We start from the raw sequence: 19595 nt of genomic DNA, 5'->3' as shown, positions 1-19595 counted from the left end.
GAGGCCTGCCAGAGGCCTGTACCAAGCAATCCCTGCTCAACAAGAGCATGTTCCTTTCACATCTGTCTTCAATCATGTCCCCTTTGGATTCCCCTGGCTCTTGTAGCTGCCAGAGGTTTCTAGGGCTGCTGCTGGTGTCACTCCACCCTTTCTTCCCCTTCGCCCCCAGCAGGGGAGGAGGTGGTGGGAAGTGAGTAAGACATTTTTGAGGGCTCAAATTGCTGCTTTCTTCCCTCCTGGTGACTGGATGAGAGAGATCCCGTGCATCTCTTTCTCTCAAGGTCCAAGTGGCTCAGCAAAATTCACAGGCAGGGCTAAAGTCATAGCACAATAGCCTCTGATTTCAGGAGGAGAGGAGCATGTTAATAGAAGGTTATGCTGTCAATTTTTCTGTAAAAGATTCCATAAATATCTGTGGCATTTGCCATCATCCCAAGGCACAGAGGGCCCCCATGTTTGTTGGTGTGTATCGCAACAATTCAATCTATGGATACCAGGGCCTCAGTGATTAGTGCACTGGATAGTCCAGGCCCTGAGGGGTCTGGAGTCCCCACACAGCTAGTGCTGTGTATGTCCCTGGAGCTTCTTTCTCTCCCACCCTTCTCTCCCCCCTCCCCCCATTAGTGCTGTCTGTGTGCATCTCTGTACACACCTCCTCACCAGTTAGTACAGTGCCTATCCCAGGAATTCTTTCCATCTCCCCTCAACAGATAGTGTTGTGCCTTTTCCAGTACTCCAGCCTCCTGACAAGTATTTAATTTTATATTGCACATCTTACTACTGCCTTCACCGTCTGCAGGAATAGATCCCTTCCCAGCTTCTGGATCAGAGGATGTCAACTTAAACAAATGAGTTGTATATAATCTCCATGTCTACTAAACCCTGGTTGGTGTTAGCTTTTTAAGAGGGAGCAAATTCCAAAGCCATTGGCCTGTTGCTAAGAGTGCCCTGCAGTACACCCCACGGAATTGGCCCTGGGGCCAGAGAGCGCTGTTTTATGCCAGCTGAAGCCTCCACCTGTTACTCATCCATCCTGGAGGTCACAAAAGCCTGGATGTGGCAGGGCTTTGTCAGTGAGGAAAGGGTGCAATTTGTGGTTCCAGCTGAATATGATAAAGGGCACTTAGGTTTCCATGGACAACTGGAAGCCCAGGAGCAGCAATGGAAGGATGATTGTGAAACACTGAGCTAGAGGATGGAACAGTCAGTTCCTCAGGATGCTTCCACTACCTTCCAGTTTTCTTGTTACCTAGTCTGGGGTGAACTTAAACCAGGCAGCTCTTATCCAGGACCCGATCTCAACTCCTCTAGGCTCAGCGAATAGTAGTGCTGGGTGTAGTCAGCGTGCTTACTGGACTGCCGTGCAGTCTCCCCTTCATGTGGGCATTGAAAGCAATGAAGTCTCCGTGTGATACCCAAGCCTAGAGGCAGGCTGATAAGGAACTGGGAAACCAGAAGAATCGGGCTGCAATTGGCGATGACTTCCTACTGCCATCACTATCTCCTCCCCAGAAAGTGCTGTTCAAGGCAGCAAAATTTAGCAAGATTCAAGCCAGGGGATGGCTTTTTGTGTGAGAGCAGTGTGCTCAGCAGCTAGTCCTAGTGAAGTGATCCATTAAGAGAGAGCCTCAGCCATCCCTGCGGGCTCTTACTAAGGGGATGAGTCACAGTGATAAGTGCCATGCTCATGCTAGTGACAGCCCCAATGACTAATGCTGAGTGTTCTTGTACCCCTATGCTCGCAACCCTCCTGCTGCTTGGACACCTCACACTAGTGTTAGAGGCCTGGTAGCCACATAAGCCCCGGGGGTCGCACCCCAGTATAGTAGTGCCTCTCCTTTCATTTGCAGCTTAGTTTGGAGTTGGCCATTTTTTTCTGGAAATGCAGTTACCAGCTACTTTGGTGTTGAGAATGTAGGTCAGGCACAGTGGGTTGTTTCTGCCAGCAGGTGGTGCTGTGAGCAGTGTGTCCGGAGCACACAGAAGCACTGACAGATGTTCTAATGTGATTTTATGGATTTAGGTTTCATCCAGAGCTGTTGTCATGGAAACAGATTTGCAGAGTGCTCATGCATCCATGGTTAACTCCTTCAGTGCCACACTGACTGCAAGAGGGGGCAGGGGGAGAATGCAAGGGACTTTCCCAAGCTCACTTTCCCCTCTTGTTATACATAGCTGTGAGGCAGGGAATGTGAGGGCATCTGCTGGGCTCTCCTTCTTAAATGCATACTTACAGGGTCTCAGTCCTGGAGTGAAAGGGATTACTGGTGACAGCTAAATCCCCAGTTGCTGGGTGCATGGGGAACAGCCAGATAATTCAGGGAGGAGCATTTGACTTCACTCACGACTCTATTTCTAGAACCCTTTAAAAACTACAGCTACTGCTACACTGCCCTTGGCCCTCTCAATGGAGGAGGTTAGGGGTGTGTCTGCACTCCGCCTAGGAGTCCTGGGACTGTTTTCTGCACTTTCTGAACACCGCTTCTCCATGGGAGCAGAATGTGGGGCTCTCCCAGAGCTTCCTCCAGTTGGAATCGGGTGCTTTGCAGGAGCTTTGTGCTCAGCAGGAGAAGGAAGGACTTAGCTGTGTGTCTGCTGTTTCGATCCTGGGCCAAGGCTAGCTGTTGGGCTGCTTGGCCTCTTTACACAGGTGCCACATATGGCTCTGTTGGCACATACTCTGTGAACACAGTGACACGCTTGTTGCTAGGGAAAGAGAGCAGCTGAGGCCAGGTTAATCTCCCGAGGGGTCAGAGCACAGTACAGAGAGTGGTGGATGGCATTAATAATCAGAGACTCTAAAAAGAGAGGACCAGAAAACAAATGAGCCAGGCAGGCACAAGGAGAATGCCTGAGACGGGGAGGAGGGGGAGCTGATTCTTTGACAGCGTTTCTGGCACATTCTCTGAAGCTTTCCGTTCTCTCAAAGGTCCCAGCTGCTGGGTTATTTTGCTGCTGACTGTGGCCTCAGAGGTTTTCCCTGCAACCCATTCCCCTGCACCTTTGGCAGTCAGCTTCTCTGTGGAGGGAGGAGGGTATTCCCATTCAGTTCTGTTCCCTAACCAATCTCCCCAGCTTCTGTACAGAGTGGGAAATTCCAGAGAGGCCAGCACCTTTCTTGTCTGTGCTGGGGTGGGGTACTTCTCCTCTGTGTATTGGGGCGCAGGGGTGTTCTCCCCCCTTCCTCTCCCCTGTGCATGTGGAGGGAGGAGAAGAGTCAATTCTTTTGTCCTCCCCCCCCAGAAGGGATGGGATAGTTCTTTCACTGCTCCCCACACCTGTAGGGGGGCAGGGAAAGGTATGGAAAGTTCTTTGTCTGCTCCCCTGGCAGAGAGGGGCAAAGGAGAGATTGTTGTCCCCACACCCCCACTGTTCCCGTGTGTGTCGTTCCCCATGAGCAGGAGCACATGGTGAGGGAGGACTGGAGGTGGCAGAACTGAATTGAGCACACTACATGTCCCTGTTTAACTTACTGTTTTCCTTGCAGAGGGTGATGAGACAGGGGTGATGGACAGCCTGATGGAGGCCCTGCAGTCAGGAGCAGCATTCCGGAGGAAGAGAGGACCTCGCCAGGGTAAGCATTGCTTGAGACAGTCCCCTGGTGCAGGGGGTGATGGAAATTGGTCTCTCTGACAGTCAATCCTTGTGGCTAAGTATCCCACCTCCAACAGTGGCCAGAGGCAAGTATAAAAACTCCCATAAGGCACTTCGTTGTGCAATGTTGTTCCTTCCTGACCCCAGCTAATTATCAATTAATACTCTGAAGCCAAAAATTTCACAGCACTGTTAACTAGTGTCACTGTAGATGCTACTCCTTTGCATGTCTAAGCCTTTTCAGCTTCTCCTAAATTGTTCTCTGAGTAATGGATAACAAGTGTTGTTTGTACACAGTGTCTTTCATTCTGTCTTTGGTTCCCCAAATGCTTTTTGCAGCACTTCACCAGAATGGCATGGGTTAATCTGTGGGACTTCATCTGTGGGACTTCTCCTGACTGCAAAGTGGTGGTTCTACTTTCATGCGGAAGTGATGAAACGCAACTGCACTGTTAAATGAAAACAGCTGGTAGAGACAGGAAAGGATTGTAGGCATACTCACAGGTGGAGATTTGAGAAGATCTGGAGAGTTGATGCAGTGGCGAGGTACAAGGAGAATGAATCCAGATGGCAGGCACTGCAGAGTACCAAGAGTGGCCAGAGTGTGGAGAAGAGGAGGCTAATGCTAGAAGCAGGAGGAGGAGAGAGTGAGACAATGAGGTTGTCTTGGGCAGTTTTAAAAAACGGAGACAATCTGAAGCAGATTCAGAAACAATTGGGCTGCAAGAGAATTGTTTGAGAATTGTAGCTGAACTGCTTTGTGTGAGAGTGCGTCAGGAGCAGTGTGTTCTGGGTTTGCTGGAGTCTGGGCACATAGGATCTGTGGAAGCTGCAAAGAAGAGAACTAGCTACAGTTATCCAAGCAGAGAACTTGGATGAAGTGGGAGCAAGGACAAGTGCACAGGGTCATTGTTGCTAAGATGGTGGCAAATAGATGTGGGAGGAGATGGAAAGCTGAGTCAAGAATGACACCATAGTTACTGAGAATGGACATCTGAGTTGACTGGGAAGAGAGGAGATGCTGTTGGGTTTGAGAAAACTTCTATTGTCCAGCAGAGTCACTTCTGAGCGGACATAAGGGAAAGGAAGCTGAGATGAAGCCACAACTTCACTGGGTCAGACAAGCAGATGTACAGTAAGGAGGGCACATTAGGAGTGTTGAGAGAAACATACAAGTCAGTTCCGTCAGCCTGAAATGATAGCAAAGATTTTTCATTAGAGATAAAAGCAGAAGGACAAGAATTTAACCCTGTGAAATGCCATAGAGCAGTGGTTTTCAAACTGCGGGTCGCGACCCAGTACTGGGTCATGAAATGTAAGTCACTGGGTCGCGGCAGCGCTGGTCAGCACTGCCGACCAGGCCGTTAAAAGTCCCATCGGCAATGCTGCCCGGCTAAGGCAGACTAGTCCCGACCTGTTCTGACACCACGCTGTGCCCCAGAAGCGATGAGCAGCAGGTATGGCTCCTAGGTGGGGGGACATGGGGCTCCACGTGCTGTCCCGCCCCGAGTACTGGCTCCACACTCCCATTGGCTGGGAGCTGGGGGGACGGTGACTGTGGGTAAGAGCTTGCGCACCTCCGCCTAGGAGCCGGACCTGTTGCTGGCCACTTCCGGGGCACAGCACGGTGCCAGGACAGGCAGGAAGCCTGCCTTAGCACCCCTGCTGCGCCACTGACCAGGAGCCGCCGGAGGTAAGCTCACGCCCCTTCCTGTATCCCAAACCCCTCAACCCCAGCCCCAGCCCAGAGCCTGCGCCCCCAATCCAGAGCCCTGACCCCCTCCCGCACCCCTACCCCAGCCCAGAGCCCCCCCGACACTCTGAACTCCTCATTCCTAGCCCCACCCTGCAGCCCTCACCTCCGAACCCCACCTCTCTGCCCCAGCCCTGAGCCCCTCCCAAACCCCTCATACCCAGCTCTGTTGGGTTGTGGGCATCAACAATATTCTTCAACTGGGTCGCCACAAAAAAGGTTTGAAAACCACTGCCATAGAGGAGGTCTGGAGGCAGAGGTGGAGCTGCCTCCACAGATAGAGGTTTCTTAGGTAGGAGCAGAATTATGACTGAAGGGAACCAGGGACAAATGTATAGCTGTAAATTAATCTCAGGAGGGAGGAATGATCAACCCCTAAGGTCCTGGTATGATGAAGAGGGGAGGGGATAGAAAGGAAGAAGCCATTTCCACCCCTGAAATATGGGAAGGTAAAGAAGGGGCAGGTGAATGGAGAAAACGGTTAAAGATATTGGAGAGATGGCAGATCTCCAGCTGCTTTGAAAGTGGGGGAGGAAGAGAAATTAGTCTGCCATGCTAAGGGCAAATGAGAAGTATCTGCTGAGATTTCCAGCTCTTGAGCTGGGTAAAAAGGGGATATATGTGGCACTTGTGAATTTCAGAGTCTGCAGTTTATCATTGTACCTGGGGGAGCACCAGGTGCAGAAGAGAGAGCAAGTTCCTATGGAACCAGCTGACTTAAGATCAGAGGGGATAGGAGAGGGTTACAGATATCAACTCAAGGGGCTTTGGGGGAAACCATCAGCAAATGAAGGCTCAAGACGGTAGACCAGGCTGGAAAGTCCCATGAAGTTGAGACATCTGAGAGCAGTGTGGTGGTGTGGTAAGTTTCTGAAGGACAAAGCAATGGAGAAGAGAGTTCAAATGTAGTCAGGGGGTGCTTGGTGATCATGGGTAAGTGAGGAAAGCAGAGAAGGCTGTGGCTGCTGAAGAAACTGAGGGGATGACCATGGGCATGGATACAATTTTGTCGCAGAAAAATTAAGAAAAATTCATGGAACAATCATGGGGAAAATATACAAAATCAGGGTATGGTCACAGTGGGGCTGACAGTGGGAGCCCTGCCACCTGGGGCTGAAGCTGAAGAAGTCACAGAGATCTGTTAAAGTCCTGAAATCCATGACCTCGGTGACCAAATTGTATCCTTAACCATGGGCATGGGTGGAAGCACTGACAGGGCTAATGGGAATAGTGTCCCACAATGCAGTAGTGCCCACTCTCACTTTCCCATGTTCCATTCCATGATGCAGTGTGCCCGCACACACCACACACTTTGGTCTTTCTGAGCATGCTCACTGGATTCAGGCAGGAAATTGCCATCTGGCAATCAGCTTTCTATGGAGCATCAGCAGTTTCCTGCACAGGAGGCTTTGGATTCTTTTTGAGGAGGAGGAGCATTTTCCCTTCAGTTCCTGTAAGAACAGGAAGGGAATATTACTCCATGTCTGTGGGATGTTAGGGATTGTGCCTTATGCCATAGGAGAGTTTGGGGATTAGGCAGAATGTAGTGATGCAGCTCCTCACATTTCCAAGCAAGACTAAGGAATGAGAGGAGCAGACCTGGGTCAGCTTTATTGGATAGGCTGGGACTCTGCAGAGAGGATGTTGCAGCTGCATCAGGGGAACCTAGGCCCATTGTAAGTGCTGTCATCCAACTCCTGTGATTGTTTTTTAACCTTGCAGTAGGGGGCTCAGGAGGTACCCAGGGTAGAGTGGTGTTCCAGGGTAGAGTGGTGTACCCAGGGTAGAGTGTGGGGTAAGCCATCCAGAATGGGCAATGAGGCTTGGCTGTGAGAAGTATTGCTCAGTTTTCTCTTGCCATGGGTTTTCCTTTGGCTTGTGGCTGGATCCCTCTTCCACTCTCTTTAGCAGGGTGTTTCCTGTATGGTGCTCTAGTATGCAGAGGTACTCAGGGCTGGAACCTCATTTGCCAATTTGCATCTCTGCCAGTCTCATTAGTAGCTTGTGTCTTTGGGGGAACTTACTTATTGGTCTTCATTTCCAGGGGCATATTTATAACTCTCTAGGTGCTGCATTTCCATATGTTCCTGTAAATCTCCTGCCCTAACTTAGTGTATTCCACCAGCACTACCAGTGCACTCTCACTGAGACATGTGCTCTCCCCCCCACCACCACTATGTGAGCTGTTAGGGCATTTCCTGGCTCCATATCGCTCCTCACCCTAGCTCATTGCAGCAACTGAAGAGCAGAGGAACTGTGTGTAAATCTTGTCAGCTCTGATCTTTAACTCTGTTCCCTTGGAGGTAGCTGTCTCTGTTCAGAGGCACTATCAGCTCCTCGCTAGAATGTAAAGGAATGGAAAAGCCGACAGGCCTCTGCGGACTCCGCTTAGTAGCTTAAAGGGCTCATTGTGGGGAGGGCGAGGGTCAGCAAGGGGGATTCTTTTCCAGCTAGTTTGTTAAGAAAGGAGTGCAGGCCACTTCAGTTGGCAGGATGTGTGCACATAATAGCCCAGTGTCCTCCGGCAGTGTGACTGTGCAATTATCCTGTAGTCATGGTTTTAACTCAATGATTCAGGGTTGGATTGTAACTTGAGTGACTCAACTGGTGTCCTTTTCTGTACGCTTGATGTTGCTCAGGCCATCTGCTGCTTGGGAGAGAATTAAGAGAATAAAGAAATCAGTCAGGAATCCTGCCTCCCCCAGTGAGGCTGCAGTCTGGCCCACATGTCCAAGGCTGTATCCCTACACAAGGGGGCAGTGGTGTACCTGTGCTGGCCTGGATTGGGGGCTTGGCCTTCCCATCCTAGGGCAAGACAAGGCCTCTGAATGTGGGGTGGAGAAGTGGCCCCCTGTCTCCTTGTTAGCCAGTGTCTATACTGCCCTGCTGGTGGCAGAGAGAAAGATGACCCTCCTTGATAAAGGTGGGAATATACTAGCAAAGGGCAATGAGTCCTTCCCCTGCCATCTCTCACTCCATTCCACAACACAGTTTGTTTCTGGAGGTTGCATCTTAATCCATGGCGAGAATCTAGTTTCTCTGGTTGGAGGCACTAATAGCCAAGTGGCTCTGAATGCTCTACTGATCCTTTGCAGAGCTGCTGGAGACTTGTGGGAGAAACCCAAAGTGCTTCTCATCAACAGTCAGGGTCTGCTCTGTTGGGCTGACCCTGTAGCCATGCTGCAAGCCTTTGCAGCTCAAAGCAGAGTTAACTGACACCAGGGAAAACACTGGAAGCTCCTGGAATATTGCCTACACTAGGGCTTCTAGCACAGCCATCAGCAGCATAGCTATACTGGTGGCAGGACTGATGAGAATTTGGGGAGGGATAGCTCAGTGGTTTGAGCATTGGCCTGCTAAACCCAGGGTTGTGAGTTCAATCCTTGAGGGGGCCACTTAGAGATCTGGGGCAAAAATCTGTCTGGGGATTAGTCCTGCTTTGAGCAGGGGATTGGACTAGATGACCTCCTGAGGTCCCTTCCAACCCTGATATTCTATGGTTCTACCACTAAAATCCAGAGTGTAGGCCAGGCGGGCCCCTGGGGAGTAGAGTTCCAGAGGAAATCTGGGAGAAGGGGAGAGAGAACCTGATGGGATGGGGGTCTGTGTGTGAACGAGAACCTGCTGGATGTGGGAATGGGTCTGCATATGAGAGAGAGAACACCTGCTGGGAGGAGGAGGATGGGGATGGGTCTGCGTGAGAGGACGGGAGTGGGTTGCGTGATAGACAGAACCTGCTGGTGGGGTAGGAGGGAGCATGAGAGAGGGGTAACCTGTCAAGGTCTCTTTTGGGGGTGGAAGAGTATGTGTGATGAGTAGGGGGCTCTCCTACTAGTGGTTGCAGTGGGTGTAGTGGATGCAGGCTTCAGCTTTCTTGCCTCGTTCTCTGGAAGAGTCTTTCTAGTGGTTTGGCTGTAGATCCAGGAGGGAGGGGGGAGAAGGGAGTTGTTAAGATAGGTTTGAAACAAAGATTGAATCTGCCATTGTGTTAGCTGTGAGAACCCAGTTTGGAGGCTAGAGGGCTCCTACCTGGCCAGGAGACTCCGATGAGCATTTGGGGGCCTGTGTCTGGTGGCCCAGCAGAGTCTCAGTCTCTCTCTCTCTCTCTCTCTCTCTCTCACACCCACACCCACACCCACACACCATGTGCATGCTTTCCCAGGCACTGCGGTACAAGACTACATCACTAGATTGTGGCGCATGTTCCTTCACTTCCCATTTTGGTGTTTATGAATGAGAAATGTGTCCGGAAAGCTCCGAGGCCTGAACTGGCCATACACAACCTAGGCCATCTGGAATGGTTGGAGGTACAAAGCCTGGTTCAGACAGGGTGTGTAACCCAGCAAGTCTTGCTTCAAATGCTGGGAGCTCCTGGGAGCGGTGGGGAGACACTTGGTGCTGTCTGTTCTCTGACTTGGGGCTGAAGGGGTGTTCCTAGTGGGCTCTGATTGGTGCCTCTCTTATTTCCTCTTGCCAGACTCTCTCCTGTCACTCTGTGAGGTGGAGGAGGATACACCTGAGCGGGTAACACCTGGACCTGTTGTTGTCCCCTCCCCAACTCTCATTGTGTGTGTGTGTGTGTGTGTGTGTAACCCCTCGTGCCGCAGGCAGGGAGGGTTAGAAGAGGAGATTGAGACACACATGCAGCCTGAGGCTGGGGGTCCTGCAGTATCCCAGGAGTGGATTGAAACGAGCCTTTTTAAATGGTAACTAGGGAAGTGTTTGAATCTCGCACTAGTTCTTCCTTTCACTTTCCTATGTGAAGCATGGCCCGGCCTGGTTGCCTTTTTTGGACTTGGGACAGGCCCACAGAGCTGGGCTTGCCAGGTCACCTTGCTCTCCGGATTTGGCCATAGCAGGCTTTTTTTCTTGCTGTCTCTCTCCTCGTTCTTCTCCTTTCCTGCCAGCATGTCCAGTGTTCCTGACTCTAGTACTGCAGTTATCCATCATACGAGAGTGCAGTCAGCTAACACCTCTGTCTACCCTTTTACTGCTTCAGTTATTCTCATTTTCCTCCTTCTTCTCTTCCCCACCCCCCACAGGAGCTCTCCAAGCACAGCCATAATCATTGCTCCTCAAAAAGTTTGGTTAGTGGACTAGGGAGCTTTGCCTGTATATTCTCGTAAATTTGGGTGTAGACAGCAGATTGGGTGTGGAGATTGTGACGGGTTGGGCCTGTAAGATGGTGATGCAGGCAGTGGACTAAGGGACTGATAGAGATGAGCCCATGACCATGGGTGCAGGTAGTTCAGGGCTTATCTACACTTATCAGCACAGCAGGAGGGATTCTCTCATCAGTGTAGGTAATCTGCCTCCCCGAGAGGAGGTACCTAGGTTGATGGAAGAATTCTTTTGTTGACCTAGTGCTGTCGACACCGGGTGTTAGGTTGGTATAGCAGCGTCTATCAGTTGTGTGGATTTTTCACACCCCTGAGAGATGTTGCTATACAGATGTAAACTCCTAGTGTAGACCAGGGCTCAGGCTGTAGGAAGGGAATGCAGGAAGAAACCTGGGAAGTCTGTAGCAAGGATAAGCCATTGAGCAAAAGGATTTAGGCAGGGAAGGGGGGTCTGTGTCTCCCGTTTGATCTGAGTTGAAGCAAGAGACGGGTGGGGGGTGATTCTGGTAGAGGCAGCAGATGGGAAACTGATGGGAATGTGGACTTGGGCAGGGAGAGATGTGATGGGGATCAGCCTTAGGAATGGAATACTGGCATAGGCTTGGAGGGCTACAGTAGGGATAAGGATGAAGGAGGTGGTGCAGGGAGCGTACAGGAGAAAAGCTCAAAGAGGTGGTACCGGAAGCAGAGTGGAGGTTTGTGACATCGTTTAGTGATTAGGATTGGGCTGCAGGCAAAGGCTTGGTAGTTTAGGGCTGCAGGGCATGGGCTTGGGCAGGTGAAATCTCCAACAGGGAGGGGGTGGGTGCAGGTAGGGCAGTGGGTTCCTCGGTCAGGGATAAGCACCTAGGACCAGGAGAGTTCCAGGGAAGCTGTATCAGGGGGAAGCCCAGGGGCTGTAGAGAAGAAAGGTCTGTAACCAAGGTGCAAGCAGGGGCCTGGTGTGGCTGTCACAGGGATAAGCCCTGTGTGAGTGTTGTACTGAGGATAGGTATTTAGCAGGGTCCTATAGGGAGCCTTAAAAATGATTAAGCCACGTGCAGGGAGCCTCCACTTGGGAATTGTAGTTATGTACTGTGCTTGCTGGTTGCATGTCTCCTTTGCATGCTGTTGCGTGTTCGTTCTTGGTGTTTGAAGCCCAATTTCTAGAGCAGGGGAGGGCAAACTACAGCCTGTGGGCCAGATCTGGCCCGTCAGGGTTTTCAATCCAGCCCACGGGATTGCCAGCCCTGTGGTGCAGCGGGGCTAAGGCAGGCTCCCTGCCTGCCCTGACCCGCACCACTCCTGGAAGCGGGCAGGACCATGTCCCTGTGGCCCCTGGAGGAGGGGGGGCAGAGAGCTCTGTGTGCTGCTATTGCCTGCAGGCACTGCCCCCCGCAGCTCCCATTGGCCGGGAACAGGGAACCGCGGCCAATGGGAGCTTTGGGGGTGGTATCCACAGGTGAGTCCAGCATGTGGCAAAAGCCACACAGGGCCAGGGCAAGCAGGAAGCCTGCTTTAGCCCCATTGCATGCCGCTGCCACCCCGGAGCTGCTCAAGGTAAGCGGCGCCAGGATGGATCCTGCAACCCGAATCCCTCCTCCACCCCAACCCCCTGTCGTGAGCCACCTCCCGCACTCCGCATCCCCTTCTGGACTCCAACCCCCTGCCCTGAGCCCCCGCCGCACCCTGCATCCCTCCTGCACTCCAACCCCCTGCCCTGAGCCCCCTCATGCACACCACAACCCCTCCCACACCCCAACCTCCTGCCCCAGCCCTACATTCATGGCCCTGCATACAATTTCCCCATCCAGATGTGACCCTCGGGCCAAAAAGTTTGCCCACTCCTGTTCTAGAAGCTTCATGGGAAGCTTCACATTAGAAATGGCTTTATTTTTTCTGTCTTGTAAAGAGTTAACTCCGTGACTGCAGTGTCTCAAGGCAGCATCTCAATTGCTGCTTTGTATTCCTGTGTGCATCCCCTTCTGCATTCTCCTCCCAACAGATTTCCTCCTGGACAGTCAGACCTGAGACAGTGCCTGCATGTGGACCATAATATGAATGTGTGTATGCATGTGTCTCAGCGTGTCTGCCTGACTGTGTGCAACAGCATGTAGTGCACAAGGGCATCCGATTGTCTGTGTGAGTTCTACAGTTTTCCTGTGTGTGTGCACACCAGTGTGTGTACACCTGTTCTGATTAGTGAATGTGGGAGCCGGCCTGTGTATGGATATTCAGCGTATGGAGCTGTCTGAACTTGCATATCAGTGACGTTTGTTGGTGCATTGTCCTCCCTGCATGAGTACTGTGCCCCAGCCTCATCCATTCATTGTCCTGGAGCCTGCCGGAGCCCCCAGCAGGGCATAGTTGCTCTCCTAATTCAGGGTTGTTTGCTTGGCTGAGCCTCAAGCGTGATCTTAATGAAGTCTGGAGCATCGTGTTCTGGCTGAGCTCAGGCCTTAAGCTGTAAAGAAACATCTTAAGGGATGAGTGCTGTCTGGGTGTTGTGCTACTGGGACACCACAGCTCATCTGCAGCTGCAAAGCACTATTGGCTGCTATGTCCATGGGGCATAAAAGGCCATGGAGTTATTTTGAGGGGTGCAAAGTCTAGTGGGGACAGCCTTCTCCATTCAGCCTTGTGCCTTGCCTGCCTCCCTTCTCTGCTGGGAGCACAGTGCCCCCATAGGAAGCCCTTAAGCTCTATTCCCAACCCCAAGGGATGGGGAGCTGCCTGTTCTGTGATGATCATATTCCTGTAGTTTGGTTCTGTTCTCTGAAGTTTCCATGGTAGTGTGTGGAGAAGACCTTCAACTCTCAGAGGTTCTTAACCTGTGATTTTTAACTCAGGGTAGATGCCTCCTCCCACAGCTTAGCCTTCTGGGACAGAAACTGGGAACTGGCTTTATTGGGCTATCACCGCAGAAGCAGAGAAGTCCAAGGACACGTGCACTGAATAGTCTAGCTCATACACTCAGCAGCCCATCAACCTACACTGTGCTAACCTGATTCTGTGGACTCAGTATGTCTTTCCCATCTGTGACATCTGTTCTCCTCTACTTTGCCAAACCAGTGTAGAAGTATTCTATTCATTTCTAAAGGGCCTATAACCACGGTATCTGGGCCTGTAGCATGGTTTTCTACACCATATTCTACAGAATATTGTACAGTCTACTTATAAATTTCCCAAGTGATGGGGCTCACATTTTCCTGTGGGAGCCTGTTCCACAGCCTCATAGATGTTACTGTAAGAAAGTGTTCTCTGAGATTCAGCTTAGATTTTCCTTTGCTTAATTCCATTCCCGTACTCCTGGGTATCCCATATTGCACTTCCCCATTCCCACCCCTTAATCGGTTCCCTTCACTTCTTGGTGTTCACAGCCTTCAAACTCTGGATGCTGTGTGACCATGGCCCTTTGGGAAGGGTCCCCGATGCCTTAGGAACACTGAATGCTTCAGGAGCATTGAACAAGCATTTTTGAGGGTTGTCAGTACATCACCCACCATGCCTCCGAGCCTGTTCTCTCTGAGCAGCTGGCGCTGGAGGGTTGTGAGCTGTGCCAGAGTAAGCTTGCATAAGTTTCTCCGGGCTATTTATCACAGTCTCTTCTCTTGCAGCAAAGAGAAAAGCCGGCTGTGCTGTCACCTCACTGCTAGCCTCGGAGCTGATGAAAGACGATGCGCTGAGTGCAGTACCAAGCAAGGCAGTAAAGCGCACTGAGGCAGCAACGGATGGAGGGACCCCTGATGATAGCATGGAGATGATCAGCCGTTCAAGCTAGGCCTGGGCCCCAGACTAGGGCTGAAGCCTGCAGGACTGAAAGAGTTTTACAGAGGAAGCAAAATACACTGGGTCACTTTGCAATCTTTTTGCATGGATCTGAGGGGCAGTCTGATTTCCTTCTTGCTCTTAGGGCTGCTTGTGCCAGCTTTGGCCTTACGGTTATTGTTCCATATCTCGTCTCCAGGCTTCAGTCTTTCTGCCTCTCAAATTACAAAGCAAAAAGCTTTACCTGAATGTAAGCCATGCTTGGAGCAAGGTGAGAGATGCTCTCCCTTCCCTGCAGGGGGATGGTAGAGTGTACTGGGAGAAAAGGGGCATTGATGGAGAGTTTAGAGACCACAGCCCCACCCAAACATATCACTGCATTGGGTGTTGCCAAAGCAGGAACATTACAAGCTGCCTTAACCCAGACTTCTTTAGTTTGTAACTTTGGGGGACGCTGCTGGGCCAGGCCAGCCAAGGCATCAGTTCCACGGGTGACTTTCCTCCAGCGGGTCTCGAGGTTCCCAGCCCACTCCCTTATCACCAGTATGTGGGAGGAAACCTTGTAGGTAAATTTAGCTGGGCTTCTACTTCTCCAACTGCTGTGCTGTGTTCTTGGACTGAGCACCTTATCCTGCGCCCTGTCCTCACCGTGTGCTAGGAGAGAAAGGGGCTCTCTAGACACCTGAGGTGCCCTTGCCTCCTTCAGGACCTGCTGCTTTCCTGCTCTTCACATGCCCTTCCTTTGCTTGCTCTATTTATTGCTAGCATTCCCTTAGCAGAGCCCTTCCTGCCACTGTGGAAATGATGTCATAGCGGTGATGACCCAAGAGGTGAGTGTTTGCTTGGGGGCAAGAAGCTGCTTCTGGTGTAGTAGCTGCCTCTGCATGCTTTGGAGCCTAGGAATAAAGGTTGTTGTGTATCACTAAGTGGCCTGAAGTTGAGACCTCCTCCCATCCAGTGTCACATGCCTGAGTGAAAGCATTCATGGCAGCTCCCTGGCAGCATCTGCTTAGAGTGAATCCAGGCTGCACTTCTATCTGCACAGGACTCTCTCCATTGTACACGATTTTCCAATCTTTTGTGGCAAATCCCTTGTGTGGCTGCAGCACGAGGGCTGGGGGCTGCAGCATGGGCCCCAACTTCCTCGAGGCTGCTTGCTTAGGCTGTTGTGTTGTGCCATGCAGAGGAACTCCCTTCCCTCCTTGCCATGGCAACAGATGGGTGGAGCTTCCCTTTGGCTAAGAAATCACTTTGCAAATGTATCTATTTTTGTATCAGATTTTGTTTTAAAAGGAAATTTGAATGTAAGATAAAAATATCTGAAACATTTGCATGTTTGTGGAATTGCCTCCCTGCACTGTATGCCCTTCATTGTCCGCTGTAGGACGGAGGAATTGCCTGCCCATGTCTAGCACAGCACTGTCCCTCTCTGTCCTCCCCAGGGGGATTGGGCTGCCTACTTGCTGCACTTCCTCTGGGTGCCATCCCCATGGGCAGAGAGTTGCCTCGTTCATGCACTGGCTGAGCCTGTCTGTTATGGGCATGAAATTAGGGGAGTGAAAACGCTGGCTTTAGTGTCTCCCCTTATCCCTGGTGTGAGATGATGTGTGATACAGTGTAGTTTAGCACCTATGGTTCTGGCAGCTCATAGCACTCCTGCTCCAACCTGGTTGGGAGTGTGAAGAGCAGAGATGTGCCTGACATCCCAAGGCAGCGGGTGTGGGGAGCAATCCTGTCCCATGCCTCACCATGTTCTCTGTGGGCGCAATAGCTGGGAATGCACATGGCTCGGCCCAGCTTCGGGCACGTGTGTACTGAGGTGCTGCTGTTCTTGTAATTTAATATATTTAAGGTGTCACGTTTATGATGAGGTCGGAGTGCGGGAGTGATCTGTAAAGGCCCAGTGCAGACTGGACCAGGCACACACCTCTGCTGCTGTTGCACCTGTGAGCTCTCTATACACATGGACTGGGTGGGCGGGTGGGATTTGCATGCACCTGTCCAACATTAGTGCCCCAAGCCCTGTGCACTCTGCACTGTGTAACTACCCTGCCTGTTGTGTCTGACCCTGAGAGCAGAGCTGCAGGCACAGCCAGCCCTAGTCCTTGCAGGAGGTTCTCTTCCTAGGGACTGCTCTTCACAAGCTGGGGGTCACAGAGAGAGGCTCCCATTTCTGCATTTGAAAGATAGTGAATTACAGGCATCTACTGTCCTCAGCTTATAGGACCTCTGCCCAATTCACGCTCTGCCTGTGGAACTCTTCACCCTCCTCTTTTACAAAGGAAGGGTGCTGGGTCTGGAGCCTCTCGGCTGTGCTGGGGGAGAGAAGCAGCAGCATGGGGCCTGAAAGGTAGTTGAGTCTGCAGCATTCAGGGAAGGAAACAGGTTGGGGACTTTAGTTCTGGGGAGAGAAAGCAGAAGGGGCGTTAACAAGGAGAACCAGCGCAAACAGGCTCTGATTGTAGCTCATTCTGGTATCCAGTGTGTCCCCCCCCCCCAAAGTTTTGTGCAGGTTGAAGGAGCGGGGATTGAAGACTGCTGCAAGAGAGGAGTGGAGGCCCTTCTGTGGGGTTACCTGTGGCACTCTGAGCGGCAGTATGGGGATGTGTTCCGCTGCAGCCTCCTCCCCAAACCAAAGGTGTCACACGAGTCTTTGCAACTTTTATTTTTCAATCTACTTTGGTTATATTTGATAACAACAACATTCCATTTTCATAGTGTTGGGGTATTTCCTGGGACTTGTGATCATATCTGATTACTTTGGTTTGAAATGTTAATAAACGATTGGAACTGTGCAGGATTTTCAGCCTCCCACTTCCTTTTATTACCAGCATGACACTGCTGGGCCCTTTGGCAGTGATGAAATGGCCAGGGTGTCATGGACGCCCCAGCCCTTTCCAGCTGCATTGGATGTGATTGGAGCAGAGGTGGAGGGACATTTTCAGGACAGCTCTCTCCCCCCCATCTCCCGGTCAGTTTGTGAGGAGCCCTGATCCCCAGATACACCCATTCCCATTGCTGTCACATAACTCAGCAGCTGTCACTTGTGACAGTGCAGTAAGCCTGAGCTCTGTTAGAGGATGCTCTCTAATACCCACCTCCGTCATGCTCCCGGTTGATTCTCTCATTTTATTCTAGTCTCACGTGCTAGGGCTCCTGCCTGCTCCCCACAGGTATGTGATTTGTGAGCGCTTTGGAAAGAAGCAGGAAAATGGAGTTAGTGAGGTGCTTGCACCATGGAGCAGGGCCTTGGGAGGAGGCAGCTGCCTCCTTATGTTCTGGAAATTCAGTCTTGTAAGAGAGAAAAGAAGTGATTGAAAATTCACTGGAGGAGAGAGGAGCTGCCGGAGTTCCTGGTTGCCCTGGGTTGAGAGGAGGAGGAAATGTGGGACTGGAGCATCAGCTGTCGCCAGAGACAGTGGGATTTACCCCCACCCTAAAGACAGTGATGGAGGTAAATTAACCTCACACCTCCCCAAGAGTTTGCTGGAGATAAGGACTGGCCCCATTGACTGACAGTTCTACCTCTGCCAGCCACCACATCCACAAGCCTGATTGAGGGAGAGGAGCAGCAGCTTCACAGGGTGTGACAGAAAACAGTGAGCATTTTACTCCAATTGTCCTGGACCTGGAGTTCATCTTAGAGCTAATAATGGTTGTGGGGCTGTGTATTACCTGCTGCAGCCAGTATGGTCAGAAGGTGTTGGGTGCAGCAGGCTCCAGGGTAGCATGGGCATTGCAAAATGACACCAGGAGGGGCCATGTTGCCTTTCCATGGGCAAATGCCTGGCAGCTGGATACAGTGCTAATGATTGAACCCAGAGTGATGATAGGCAAATGGGGAAGAGCTCAACAAACCCCCAGGGCCAGACCAAGGGAGACTTGCCCAAGAGCTTTTATTCTGCACTGGAGTCATGAGAGTTGCCTTCCTTGGTTTTGAATCTGTGGGTGAATGCTGGTCTGGCAGCTCCATGATCTCTCAGTACATGAGGGCTTCTTTATTTGTACGAAAAATGGAAGAAGAAAAAAAGTTATTTTGAGTACAAAAAGATGCTTGTGATCTTGACCTTTTTCTGCTTCTTGTGACTTGTCCTCTCTTCTGTGCCTTCTCTGTCCACACTGTAGAGTTGGATACAGGACAGACCTGGAGTACAGACCTCTGGCTCTTGAACACCAACTCAGACGAATGGGATGTTCCCCAAGGGGTGGACTGAACTCCTGTCTGTGAATCATGAGCCCCTCTAATGCAGGCCATGCTGTAAAGTTGGGTGTCCTCCATGTTCTATTTTAGGGCTGGGGAACCAGAGCACAGCATTTTCAATGCCTTCAAGACTGGCTATCCCCATCATCTGAACCCCTCTAGCAAGGTGTGGGGTGTCCAGGAATTATCCTTTATTTGCAGGATCAAAACGCTGTTAATATTAGAAATTCTACTTCTTAAAGAAAAACATAAATCACCAAAATTGTCATGGACACATACGTCCCAGGCACAGAATATATGGACCCCTCAGGTCAAGGTGAGTGGTGATGAAAGAGCTGAGATTTCTCAACAATAATCCAAAGCAGGGGTGAGGACAGGAGACAAAAGTTGTGCTCGGCACTTGCCAGGGAGCTGGCTTCAAGGGTCTTTTCCAGCAGGACTTTAGCTGAGCTGCATGCATCTTTGGTTTTTCTCCCCCAAGCTACCAGTAGTTTTGCAAGGACATCTAGCTGTTTCCATATGGTCATTGAGGAGGTACAAATGCTTTCCAATTCCCCTTTGTGATGGGGCTCATGCAGGGACAAGTAATATTATATGGCATTGGTGAGGGATTGTCCCTGTGGCTTTCCTATTTCCAGGATTGCGCCTAGTCATGTATATGGGACAGAGTAGCAATGATGACTGTCTCCTCACTCTGGTGTGCACAGATCCTGGTGTTATCTGGAGCAGTGATCTGCTAAGTCACTCCAATCCTTGACTCTGGGAGCCAGCCTTACCCTGCTCTGCTGTGAGAACCCCCACTCCTAGGCTGTTCACACACAGCCTCTGTCATGTAAGCTGCTTGACTTGTGTAATCAAATGACACTAGCCAATATCTCCAGTCCCTGACACAACCCTATAAACCTCCATCTTGCAGTGTCCAGTTATGCCCTCTGGACACTGCAAGCTTATATGAGTTTGTTAATTTAACAAAGAAATGGATATGTACCAGGCTTGTTATCCCAAGGGGAGTCTCTGACATGCTTCAAAACAAACACACTGCTTCAGGTAGAATAAACAAACAGATTTATTAACTACAGAGATAGCTTTTAAGTGATAAGTCAAAGCACAACAAGGCAGATTTGGTCAAGTGAAATAAAAGCAAAATGCATTCTAAGCTGATCTTAACACTTTCGGTGCC

The 19595-nt window shown here is 50.9% G+C and overlaps 1 protein-coding gene across 5 annotated transcripts in view; it reads left to right on the top strand.

Annotated features, from left to right (window-relative positions):
- DIAPH1 (diaphanous related formin 1) overlaps positions 1-15543 on the top strand; it is a 152503-nt gene extending 136960 nt beyond the window's left edge. For 4 of the 5 annotated variants that reach the window (XM_034779422.1, XM_034779420.1, XM_034779419.1 and 1 more), the window contains 2 exons: positions 3488-3574; positions 14064-15543. In XM_034779422.1, the coding sequence (XP_034635313.1) occupies positions 3488-3574; positions 14064-14227 (251 nt within the window). In that variant the 3' untranslated portion in view covers positions 14228-15543. Of the gene's footprint in view, positions 1-3487; positions 3575-9824; positions 9872-14063 lie in introns of all 5 variants that reach the window. The other variant, XM_034779421.1, reaches the window with a different exon arrangement.
- The last annotated feature ends 4052 nt before the right edge of the window (positions 15544-19595 follow it).

Source organism: Trachemys scripta, chromosome 8 (genome assembly GCF_013100865.1).
Source record: "Trachemys scripta elegans isolate TJP31775 chromosome 8, CAS_Tse_1.0, whole genome shotgun sequence".
In the NCBI taxonomy this organism is placed as follows: domain Eukaryota; kingdom Metazoa; phylum Chordata; order Testudines; family Emydidae; genus Trachemys; species Trachemys scripta.
This window is presented reverse-complemented; position numbering and strand designations above follow the sequence as displayed.